Source organism: Sitodiplosis mosellana, unplaced genomic scaffold, assembly GCF_009176505.1.
Source record: "Sitodiplosis mosellana isolate CC-2019 unplaced genomic scaffold, AAFC_SMos_1.0 Smas_scaffold_3, whole genome shotgun sequence".
NCBI lineage: Eukaryota > Metazoa > Arthropoda > Insecta > Diptera > Cecidomyiidae > Sitodiplosis > Sitodiplosis mosellana.
The window spans coordinates 10,312,008-10,322,445 of record NW_022595246.1 but is presented as its reverse complement, the minus strand read 5'-3'; the positions used below and the strand labels follow the sequence as shown (position 1 = coordinate 10,322,445).

Here is a 10,438-nt window from a genome sequence, read left to right as displayed (position 1 = left end):
ATTGTTTTGGAAAAATTCATTTGTCACCAATGGTGGTTGTCATGTAAGCTCCGGCTCTGGTCCGTCAATTATTCGAAAGGAATACAAGGGAATATGATGCCAAATATCTGCAACAATAAATCATCAAAGCAGTTTGTATTAAGCTCATAAATGAATGGATTTTATTTTTGAAATACCTGCACTCCGGCAATGAAAGTGCCCACCAAATAAAAAACCATCGAATTGGATTTTACGAACAAGGATAATGCAATTTTGCAGCCCAATTGTGAAGATAAATCTTTAGAGCACAATGAGCTTCCATTATGAATATTTTGACAACAGGATGGTGGCAGCAACGAGTGTAGGAACACCTTCTGCCAGTCCATTGGACTGTATACACCACAACAATCGAACTGTCAATATGAGAATAAATTTGCATTAAATATACAACTGAGCGCACTCAATTTAAACACCATGGTGTTTAAATCATTGCATAATTGCAGTTTAACGCGTCTTTAACACCTGAATTTGTAAAAATTCCCAAAATTTAGCATTGTTCCAAAAACTGTGCAATTTTGCGAACAGAAATTGCTCCACAGCTTGATTCACTGCATCCGGAAAAGTCGATATGGTAAGTAGAACTAGAATTTCGAGAAACAGGCTGAACAGCGTCAAATTTGAATACTGAAGAGAGATTCTAGTGAGATTAGCATATTTTGATTGGTCATTTAATCGATAGTGGCTTACAATAACTAAACTGCGTTGAGAGCGTGAAAATGCCGCATTACAGCCTAGGTAAGCGATGAAAAAAGCAATACAGCCAATTGACATAACTATAAGAGGCACTGAACTCAGTCGATCACCTATCATTCGATGAAAGAAAAACAATTTTTTCGTGGGTTTCAAACAGACATCCATTGATGGAAATTCAGTTTTTTTTTTGGCTCTAATCCAAATTGTTAAGTCAACGATAATCGATTGCCGTGTGAGTCACAAGTTGTGACTAACTAAAAGTGATTATCTCGTTCAAAATAGTAGTTAACTTTATTTGTGAATCACTGTTAGTCAATTTCCAGTCAAAATGTCACAAATTAGTCGGCTGACTGAAAGAATGACTATAGCTTATAAGCATGATTATCTTCCATACAAAAATAGTAGTTGATTTCAATCAACTTAGCCAGTTTCAGTAGTGTACCACTACACACAGTTACATACAACTGAGTGACTGTTAGTCATTTTGCTTACACACGGGCTATAATCGACTATTATATAGATCATTATTCATAAAATGTTTGTTTAATTTTCAAAGTACCCAATGTCGTTTTAATGCGCATATCTGCCGTATATAGATAGCCACCAAACAAAAGTATCAAAGTGCCAATCATCTGAAAAATCATTTTGAAATGAATTTAAAAATAAAAATAAAAATTAGGACATCAACTACGATTCACTCACCATGAAAAATAGATTGAGGTAAAAAAGAGAAAATTTCATACAAATATAAAAGTTTGGCATTTTTTTTGCTTGGTTGTTTTTTTTCCACTAATTTTGACGTGTGATATCGAAAGAAACAACATAAATAAAAATTCAATTGTGGCTCGGCAGCTCAGAAAATGCGTTTCTTTTGTTTCTGAAAGAACATGATTAATGTGCTGATTCATTCGTTTCAAGTTTTGGTTTCAACTTGAAGCTGTAAAAATAGAGTATGTAATTCACAGTGGATATATGTACTTTTATCTTACATTGGTAATTTTATTTTTCATTTTCTGTTTTCACGACACGATAAAATCTTTGATGAATCATTATAATGATAATAATGTAGTATATGTGTTAAGAAAAACAAACAATTCCAACCGAGAGTTTTAGTAAATCACAAAATCAGCTTATTTCAAATCTATCATTATCAAATTATTCTTCTGAATTCCTAATCATGCAATCGTTGATTCATTTCTTGGTACAGAGTCCTAATTAAAAAGATGTGAGTTCTTCTGTATAATAGTTTTCTGCTCCTCTCTGGTATACACCGTATAATGAGCAAGACAATCCAAAGAGTAGCATCTGCAATAAAAAATAAATGCAAAATTCATGATGAAATGAGCAGAAATGCAAATTGCGCAATAATTGTGTTAAAAAAATTGGTTTCACTCAATCAAATCGATTTCTTATACCTGAATGAGAACGATGGCAGTGATCGCACCGAACAGAATCCATGAATGATTTTCGAAGAAATTGAGTAGCTCGTGTTTGCATCCAAGTTTATGTGCAACTGTTTCGGTGCACTTGTTGTCATTTGATGCGGGGCAACATGAAGCTGGTAAGTCTGTGCTGTTATTTACATTAACCCAATCACTTGGGCTGTTAACACCACAGCATTCCAACTAAAAATAATAAACATATTTATAGAAACGCCTTTGATAAGGAGAACAACGGAATCAAGAATATTTTTTTAATCCATTTCATTATGTAAATCGTGTCATTCACCTGATTCTGCATGAAATCCCATGTCTCTTTGTGAGCATTATGATTTTCGAGCATGTCATCGAAACTGTTATTCCAAAAGGTGTTCATGTCATTTTGCTTGAGAGAGCCAAAAATCAGCAATCCCATTTGAATCATCAACAAAAGGAAGAATACAATGGACGCCTATAGAAATGGCACATATTAGAATTAATTTAAAATGTTCATTTTAAACACTAGAATTTACTGAATTTCTCCAAATAAATACTCACAAAGTAGTTTAAGCAGGCACTTTTTGTAATTGCACCGCAAGCACCCAACAAAGCAAATACAAAGGCAAATGAGCCGATGTAAATGAAAATCATCGGAACTGATCGAGTCTGTGCGGCTGAAAGAACAAAATGATATTAATACACGTATCCGAGACTCGGATTAAAGGTACATTTACCGTTGAAATGTTCATGGTGTTTATATGTAAATAGAATGACTGTACCACCTACAAGTAATGCCAATCCGAGTAACTGAAAATCAAAAGAATTATTTACGGATTTTGAATTATTCTCTGGATGGTTTTCAATTGAACTCACGCTAAAAATCAGACTAACACTAAAAACCGTCCACTTGGCACACGGTATATCCTTTTGTTCCATTTTGCCTGTTCTGTTGAAATTGCTCTCTTCGACTGTAAATGAGTAATATTAACGAATGATTATTACTACTTTATAGTTTAGTTATGACTTATAACAATAGCTTTACAAAAAGAATCTTATTCACGAATTCGTTTGATTAATCGAAATGTTTAAAAAAGGACATTCACTTTCGAAGCGTTGAAATACACTCATTGTTTTTGCATTTAAAGTAAGATCGTTCGAAGTACAAGTGAACACGATTTAAACACATTCAGCTGCTATTCATTCAATACGCTTTATACAAATTGAGTGAGTCTGAGTAAGAATAACACTGATTTCATATCTCAAATATATCGTTATATTAAATTGTTGATAAGAACACTTAATGCCTATGAATTTGACGTTAGTTTGTAGGCAGAGCGTGTTCTGACAACAAAGTTCCAACACACACCGCTAATAATAATTGAAATATGTGCAATGCCAATCACTTGCCTCCAATTCGCGTTTAGAACTTTTCTATGCTAGAAGTAGGAGGCGAATGGAATGGCCGACACAGCCCAGCAGAAATTATGCTTATCAATTCTTATCACACTTGAAGTACGCCGTCGTTTCGGCGTATGACATCATAATCAATGATGATTTAAAGCAGAAATTACCCAAAATTAAATGAACAACGAATTTTTGAATGAAATGTTTGTCCGCAAATCGAATGTTTAAATCATGTTCTATTCAGTTTGTCAAATACTCGCATGCATTTTTATGATAATTGGTCTTTTGGTAGACAAAATGTTATTTGTTAAGAAACTGAACGACCATTTTTGCACTTTAGTCGTTAGAATATCGTGTTTTTTTCCATTGGTCTTCTTGGTAGAGAAATGACTCAAATTGAGTTTAATTCATGTGTAAATCACATTTATCACATTGTATAAGAGTCAAAAAAAATTCTTTAAAACATTTTTCTTCAAAGAATTCATTTACTCACAAGCGAAAATCACAACGAAATCACTTAATAACAGTTGTCGCTCAATAAAAAAAAACAAGCACCGAAGCACAATTGAAGTATCGTTCAAGCCAAACGATGTATAAACAACGACTGAATCAGCCCGATTTCTTTAGTCAAGGAGACACAAGTACATCGGCGTGACGATATTGTTTTAACGAAATCAAAATGATTTGATTGGAAAAGTAAGCCCAATTTATAAGACAAAAAAAATGAGATTAGATTAGGTCGTCCACCAACAACTAAATCACCGAGTGACAATAGCTATTTTATGGTATCTGCTTCCGGTCGTGTTTCATTTGTTCAATTGATTCTTTTTCTAGGCTAAAAATAAACAAATTGCGAATAAAAGTCTCACTGATATCTTTATTCCAGCAAATGACTTTATGTGATTTTTTCATTGAACAGCAAATTGTCATTAAATACAAAGTAATTTGGGAACTTTCTCCTGTGCTTGTGGTGACTTTCGATTAAAATCGCTTGTAGCTATTTGATCGTGAATTTAAGTACAAACAACAGACTAGATCGATTACCTGTAGGGGAAAAATGAAATATTCAAAATATATCGGACGAAATCAAAGAAGAAAAACGTCGAGTTACCTTTGTAATACCCAACGAAAGAGATACAATGGGAAAATGGTTTGAATAAGTTACAAAGAATGATTCGATGACAGTGATGCAGCTATTCCTTGTAGTGTCACAGTTTAGCGTTGGCATAACCGTGCGCAGCTCTGCAGCGGTATTATTTGTGGCTCCACAACAATTCAACTAGAAATGAAATATCGATTTAATCTCTTTCCAACGCATTTATTTTAAATGTGTCAACTTTTACCTGATTCTGAAGAAGTTCCAAAAATTTGTAATTCGCACCATAGTTAGATTCGACCTCGTTAAAAAGACGTTCTAAATTTTCGATGAACACCCTTTTATTGCTGTAAATGAAAATGCTAACAGTGACCACCAATAAAATCATTACAGCGCTCATTAGTGACAACTAAAAGCAAATAACAGAAATCATATAACGAAATTGGGTGATAATCCGAAGAACTTACGAAAATATTCAAGCAAGAATCGGATTTTGCAATGCTATAGACAGCCAGAAGTGCAACCAGAAACAGTACTGCAAAGAAAATCGCCAAGGCAAGTATTGTGTGATACAATATTTGGACTGCAATTGAAGAAACATATTCGTTGCATATTAATTTGCGTTAAATGAATGCCAACATTTTTAATTTATTAAAATCAAGAAGTAATTTGGTTTACCTCCATGAATTTGAAGATCGTAATATTCATAAAGACCACTGGCACAAAATCCGCATAATACGAACGAAATACCCTTGAAATTAAACGATCACCAAGTGAATCAGATAATTCCGATTTCGACAAGTTTAGAACACTTACTGCGAGTACAACGTTAAAAATGAACGAATATGCACGCGCGATGCCGTCGCAGCCACCGTGCGTTTTGCCACGATCTTTGAAATTTGGATAGAAATTATTCTTATTAAATTCAATATACTTTCAATGAATAGCAATGAATGGCAATGAAATGTTGAATGTTCGAAATGATTTTTTTTTCTTAAATAGTCTTCACTGCGACTTTGTTACCATATATTTTGACTATTTTTTTTACATTTACACCATTTTTTTTTATCAAAGAAGTAAGTGTAATAATTTACCGTTTGCTAGATATCTACGTTGTGCCATTGCTGTTGAAATTTTTTGATCGAAAATTTTAATTTCACCAAATGAAAAGATATTATTGCAACCAAACCAAGCAAAATCCGAACATAAACTATGCGCGTATCAAATAACAAAGAGCTTAAATTTTGACTTTTTCGGTTTCTTGCCTTGAAAATAATTTTTGCGAGACGTTATCACGTGACATTAATCAAAAAATTTTATACAACGTTATTCATAAACCAATGGGAAATGCGTCATCCAACAAATATACACTTAAATGCAGTGTATTTTGGCTATGTTGCTCATTCAAAATACGATAAGACTCCAAATAAATGGGAATTTAATGTTAAAAGAAGTTTCAAAAAAATGATATTATCGCCACATCTTATTTATATGAAACGAAAAAAAGCTACAGATGGATTCAGTACGCTAAAAATTGACTCAGGCAGTAGATAACATTTAAAGTATTGAAATGCAATTTATTCACTAAAAATCAAAAAAAGTATAATTTCTATGAATTTTTGCGGTTAAATTTAACTTAAATTTTCAAAGATAACTTCGATGTGTTTGTGGGTACTCATCACTTGCAAGAATTGAAGACCAATTTTTTTTTTCTTTTCAAAAACAAATTTAAACTAGATTTGCATTGTGTTTGTTAGTGGCTCAATCCATCAATGTGATTAAATTTAAGAAATACAATTTGTAGAACAATAGAATTAAATTCCAAATCATATAGCTTTGCGTAATATCAATTTTTCATAAAAAGTGTTCACAAACACACTATCCAAGTACAAAATGAGTTTGAGATTAAACATTAAAATGATTCATTGAATGTATTGATAAATCCAAGAATTTTTCGTTTCAAGATTTTTTTTCCATTCGATGATTAACTTCACTATTACTAATTGCTTTGATTCAGCAACTGAAGTACACATACATAACTTAAAATATTTAGTTTATGGCTGTCTGAACCGCCTAAATAAATAAATTGAAAGCGCGATATCGATGAGCTGCAAAGAATTGTTACAAAAATTTGTTTAGTAGGAAATGTAAAAAAGCAAAATGGAATCTACTTCTACATACTTGAATAGCACCGAAAACAGCTCCAACTATTTCGAATATCTCGATGTTTTCAGTGAGAAACGATTTGATTGCATCAGCACAAGGTTTTCTGTATGGATTAGTTTTTCGGACGATGCCACTGCAATGAAACTGACAAAAATATCGAAAATAGTTTTTTTCATTCTTGAGATATGAATATTATCAATTTCGATTTATTCTAAAATTTTCTCGTTAATGTTTTGATAAAATACAATTTTCACCAGTTTTTCAACGCCTTTCCACATGTCCCTGAATTGCTTTTCTTTGCTATGCACTCTATCCAAAACGTCTATAATGTCTTCGACAATTACCGTATTCATATAAAATCCAATCCCGATCATCATCAACACAAGCCCAAATAAAAATACAGAAAACTGGAAAATGCCATACATTGAATTTGAAATGCCATTCATTGAATTTGAAAAGATTGAAATTTTCAATTTGAAATCGTGTCGAAAATAAACTTACAAAAAGAAATGGGCACGATTTTTGTTTCGAAACGAAGCATATTTTCAATATTAGCATCACACTGAGGGATAATGACAAAAAAGCAACAACAATTAGAAATGTTGACGGCTCTGAAATTTACAACAACAGAAACTCATTACATTTCAATTTACTTGATGACACAATTATGTTGGTGTTACCTTGCGAAATCCAATCATATTTGACATGAACGAACACGGCCAATGCGAGCAATATCAAACTTGTCAGCTAAAAATCAGACATAATATTATATGATCGTCGAATCAAGATGCAGTTTTTCTTACCAGGAGAAGCTTATTATTTATATAAATAAACATTTTCGCATTTTTCACACCTTTTCGGTGCCGTCGTTTTCCTATTTTTGGAGGTTAGATTCAATTAGATCTCATTGCTAAATGGAAAATGTAAAAAAATGCCCAGTTTTTCTCGGATTCTATCAAAATTTAGTGACAGTTTTTTTTTCTCTAAATTACCACATCCTGGTTGAAAACTTGGTTTCGTTGTACTCTCTATTGTAAAAGTCTCCATCGTTGAACTAACAATGACAATCCTTTAATGTAATTTGAATGCAATCTTTAGAGATGAATGCTTCTGACTGAATCTTTCCAGTTCGTGTTTTTCTTTTCAATACACATAGCCACATACAGTAAATAAAGACGGCCACACATACGTTTATGCATTTTGCATTCGAGAAAAAATTATTTCATTTCTGTTATTCACTCGGACTTTGATAATGTTATCGAAAGACCATTTCTACTTCATAGCGTTGACTCAATTGGTTTTATTTAACTAAGAAAAATTAAGACCGAAACCATTTTATATGGGTCACGTAAAGAAAAGAAAAAATGAAAGTATCTATTTTGGCATTTGAATTAGATGGTTGAAATTCAAATAAAAATGTCGGATAAGTTAGCATGATATTGTTACAACTCCGAATATTTGCTTATTTGCAATTTATTCAACACAGAAAAGAAAAGTTGACGTACATTTCAAACATATTCATTGTTTGCTTAAAGTATGGATATCAAGGAACACCTAAAGTTTACAACGCAGGCGTTGAAAAAAATGTTTTCATCGATTTCATTTAGTGGAAACTTTGGGTCTGCGATTTTGTAGCGCGATTGAACTTATTAAACCATGAATTAGTAGTGTACTGCTCTGTTTTTTCTGAAGAACAAAACGCATGAAAAGACAATGCCAACGAGCTGAATAAAATAAGAGAGGGGAAAAAGGAGAAATGTAAAACCGAACATTAAAACAATTCCAGACATTGATATATTTTACGCACTTCGATTAGGGCGAAGCCAACGACAACGCCAATGATGATAGCACGATAATTTTCCAAGAAGTCCAAAAAAGCTTGTTTACATCCCTTCTTGTACGCATCTTTCTCAGGACAGTTGTATTTGTGGTCATTTTCATGGCCTTTGCAGCAAGTCGATGGTAATATAAGGTTTGTGTCATTCTTGTAATCGTTATAGTTCCTATAACCACAGCATTCAAACTGTGAAAAAAGTCAATTTAATCATAAATAGGAATAGCATTTTCGTATCAAGTAAAAGCAAGTATAATGATCAAAATTCTGTTGCGTGCATCAAATCGATCCTTTTACTACCTCTTTCTGACACCAATCGATGAGACTCTTATGTGATTGTTGGTTCCATTGTGAACCAACAATAACAGACGTTAATCTTTTTGGTAAATCTATTCGTACCGCACCATAAGCTGTTACACCAACTTGAGCCGCAACAATCAACGAAAGAAGTATGGCGAACTAAAAAAATCCATTTTTTTTTCTCTAAAACTGATATGTTTTTGTCACATAAATTTCTTACCGTTAGAAGCATGCATTTATTGTCTGAAATTGCACCAAAACACCCTAAGAATGTAACGATCATGATTATGGCACCAATAACCACAAGTACAATCCCAAGGCTCAATGGTTCTTCGGCATTTTTAACAGCATCTAAAACATTCAAAATGTTTTTAAAAAAAATTAAATTTAAAGATATAATATCGATACCTACCCACTTTTTCACGATAAGCTAGTATCAAGCCACCTAATGTACACAATGCTACGCCTCCAATCTGAAAATCAATCCAAGCCTATTATATTTGGCAACAAAAATATATTTCGATTTTTAGAACATACAAAGAAGATGAAATTGAAAACGAAAAGCCAAGTTTTTGAAATAGCCTTACACATCTTGTCGTCACCTTACTGTTGGTTTGAAGGAAATGAAAATTACATTATAATTTCTTTCATTCATGAAATAAGTACGAAAATAATCTTCGAACAAAGTCTTTAATGTAAGTGAATGAATCAGAAAAGAATGTTCTATATTTCTACGAAATTTGATGAAAAAAAGATGAATTTTATAATATAAATAAACTGTTTTACGTCTGAATAAATCGAAAAATGGTAATAATCATTAAAGAAACTTAATTTAAAAAAGAAAAATTGCAAAATCATCTGAAAAACAAAATAATTAGATTTTTCTTTCATTTCTTCTGATGATGATTACAAGTTTTCGACAACTTTCAATTTTTTTCCTTTTCCGATGATTTCCTAAATAAACTAAGTCACAATTAAATAAAAAATTAAGATCTACCCAAGCGAAACAGTAAGATGAGGTTCTATCGTGATGATGAATTTCATCGTGGACTAGCGGCGAGCGCGTGTGTGCAAAACTTCTCCTTTCTCACTGCTGCTGTGTTAAACATAGTATGCTATTCACGCACACCTATACATGACTGTAGCTCCATAGCGCATGCAGAAGTGAGAAAGGAGAAGTGTTGCGTATATACGCTAGCCGCTATTCCACGATGAAATTCATCGTCATGATAGAATCTCATCTTACTGTTTCGCTTGGGTATTTTTCCAACACAACAGATTTAAATCGACTGATGGATTGCTTTCTGGCTACATACGACGCTATAGCATGCTTGAATATGTGCTCCCATTAATATCGTGGCCGTAGTTAAATGATAAGAACGTATTTTTGCAAACGTATTTATCATGAAATTTCCTATGACTTAACATGAATTAAAAGGAGAATGATTCATTTAATGTACTTGAATGTACTTGAAGTCAACATTTTTT

At 32.6% G+C, this 10,438-nt stretch overlaps 3 protein-coding genes and 2 long non-coding RNA genes across 12 annotated transcripts; all 5 read right to left on the bottom strand.

The window, feature by feature from the left end:
- Positions 1-3: 3 nt before the first annotated feature.
- On the bottom strand, positions 4-726 carry LOC129565705 (uncharacterized). The gene is made up of 3 exons (XR_008687655.1): positions 502-726; positions 177-392; positions 4-107 (listed from the first exon to the last, which is right to left on the bottom strand). It is a non-coding gene; the product is annotated as an uncharacterized LOC129565705 (long non-coding RNA).
- A 983-nt stretch (positions 727-1,709) lies between these two features.
- Positions 1,710-4,127, bottom strand: LOC129565690 (leukocyte surface antigen CD53-like). 3 transcript variants are annotated; one of them, XM_055440833.1, is made up of 7 exons: positions 3,254-3,462; positions 3,024-3,118; positions 2,885-2,957; positions 2,709-2,824; positions 2,461-2,622; positions 2,148-2,357; positions 1,710-2,037 (listed from the first exon to the last, which is right to left on the bottom strand). In XM_055440833.1, the coding sequence occupies exons 1-7, from the start codon at positions 3,276-3,278 to the stop codon at positions 1,948-1,950; spliced, it is 771 nt and encodes a 256-aa protein (XP_055296808.1). In that variant the 5' UTR covers positions 3,279-3,462; the 3' UTR covers positions 1,710-1,947. The 3 variants fall into 3 exon arrangements, with proteins under 3 accessions (XP_055296808.1, XP_055296810.1, XP_055296809.1); XM_055440835.1 differs by lacking the exon at positions 3,254-3,462 and adding an exon at positions 4,048-4,127 and having other exon boundaries at positions 1,712-2,037; XM_055440834.1 differs by lacking the exon at positions 3,254-3,462 and adding an exon at positions 3,517-3,535 and having other exon boundaries at positions 1,712-2,037.
- A 290-nt stretch (positions 4,128-4,417) lies between these two features.
- LOC129565697 (CD63 antigen-like) lies at positions 4,418-5,855 on the bottom strand. The gene is made up of 7 exons (XM_055440850.1): positions 5,745-5,855; positions 5,467-5,540; positions 5,329-5,401; positions 5,118-5,233; positions 4,898-5,059; positions 4,666-4,833; positions 4,418-4,598 (listed from the first exon to the last, which is right to left on the bottom strand). The coding sequence occupies exons 1-7, from the start codon at positions 5,770-5,772 to the stop codon at positions 4,536-4,538; spliced, it is 684 nt and encodes a 227-aa protein (XP_055296825.1). The 5' UTR covers positions 5,773-5,855; the 3' UTR covers positions 4,418-4,535.
- Positions 5,856-6,330: 475 nt separating this feature from the next.
- On the bottom strand, positions 6,331-7,705 carry LOC129565703 (uncharacterized). The gene is made up of 6 exons (XR_008687653.1): positions 7,620-7,705; positions 7,458-7,563; positions 7,318-7,378; positions 7,071-7,223; positions 6,832-6,960; positions 6,331-6,758 (listed from the first exon to the last, which is right to left on the bottom strand). It is a non-coding gene; the product is annotated as an uncharacterized LOC129565703 (long non-coding RNA).
- A 549-nt stretch (positions 7,706-8,254) lies between these two features.
- Positions 8,255-10,368, bottom strand: LOC129565691 (CD63 antigen-like). 6 transcript variants are annotated; one of them, XM_055440839.1, is made up of 7 exons: positions 10,197-10,368; positions 9,488-9,556; positions 9,363-9,423; positions 9,171-9,301; positions 8,951-9,109; positions 8,624-8,839; positions 8,255-8,540 (listed from the first exon to the last, which is right to left on the bottom strand). In XM_055440839.1, exons 2-7 carry the CDS (start codon positions 9,539-9,541, stop codon positions 8,478-8,480), a joined length of 684 nt encoding a protein of 227 aa, XP_055296814.1. In that variant the 5' UTR covers positions 9,542-9,556; positions 10,197-10,368; the 3' UTR covers positions 8,255-8,477. The 6 variants fall into 6 exon arrangements, with proteins under 6 accessions (XP_055296814.1, XP_055296812.1, XP_055296815.1 ...); XM_055440837.1 differs by having other exon boundaries at positions 10,222-10,368; XM_055440840.1 differs by having other exon boundaries at positions 10,267-10,285.
- Between the last annotated feature and the right edge of the window lie 70 nt (positions 10,369-10,438).

Excerpts from the sequence above, each read along its gene's own strand:
- LOC129565690 (XM_055440833.1), bottom strand. The coding sequence starts at position 3,278 with ATGAGTGTATTTCAACGCTTCGAAA. Across the intron at positions 3,119-3,253 it reads TGTATTTCAACGCTTCGAAA|TCGAAGAGAGCAATTTCAAC; the intron begins GTGAATGTCCTT and ends ACTCATTTACAG. Across the intron at positions 2,958-3,023 it reads GTGTTAGTCTGATTTTTAGC|TTACTCGGATTGGCATTACT; the intron begins GTGAGTTCAATT and ends TTTGATTTTCAG.
- LOC129565697 (XM_055440850.1), bottom strand. The coding sequence starts at position 5,772 with ATGGCACAACGTAGATATCTAGCAAACG. Across the intron at positions 5,402-5,466 it reads TTTTTAACGTTGTACTCGCA|GGTATTTCGTTCGTATTATG; the intron begins GTAAGTGTTCTA and ends TTTAATTTCAAG. Across the intron at positions 5,234-5,328 it reads CGATCTTCAAATTCATGGAG|TCCAAATATTGTATCACACA; the intron begins GTAAACCAAATT and ends CTTCAATTGCAG.
- LOC129565691 (XM_055440836.1), bottom strand. The coding sequence starts at position 9,841 with ATGAAAGAAAAATCTAATTATTTTGTTTTTCAGATGATTTTGCAATTT. Across the intron at positions 9,553-9,777 it reads ATTTTTCTTTTTTAAATTAA|GTGACGACAAGATGTGTAAG; the intron begins GTTTCTTTAATG and ends ACCAACAGTAAG. Across the intron at positions 8,840-8,950 it reads TCGATTGGTGTCAGAAAGAG|TTTGAATGCTGTGGTTATAG; the intron begins GTAGTAAAAGGA and ends CTTTTTTCACAG.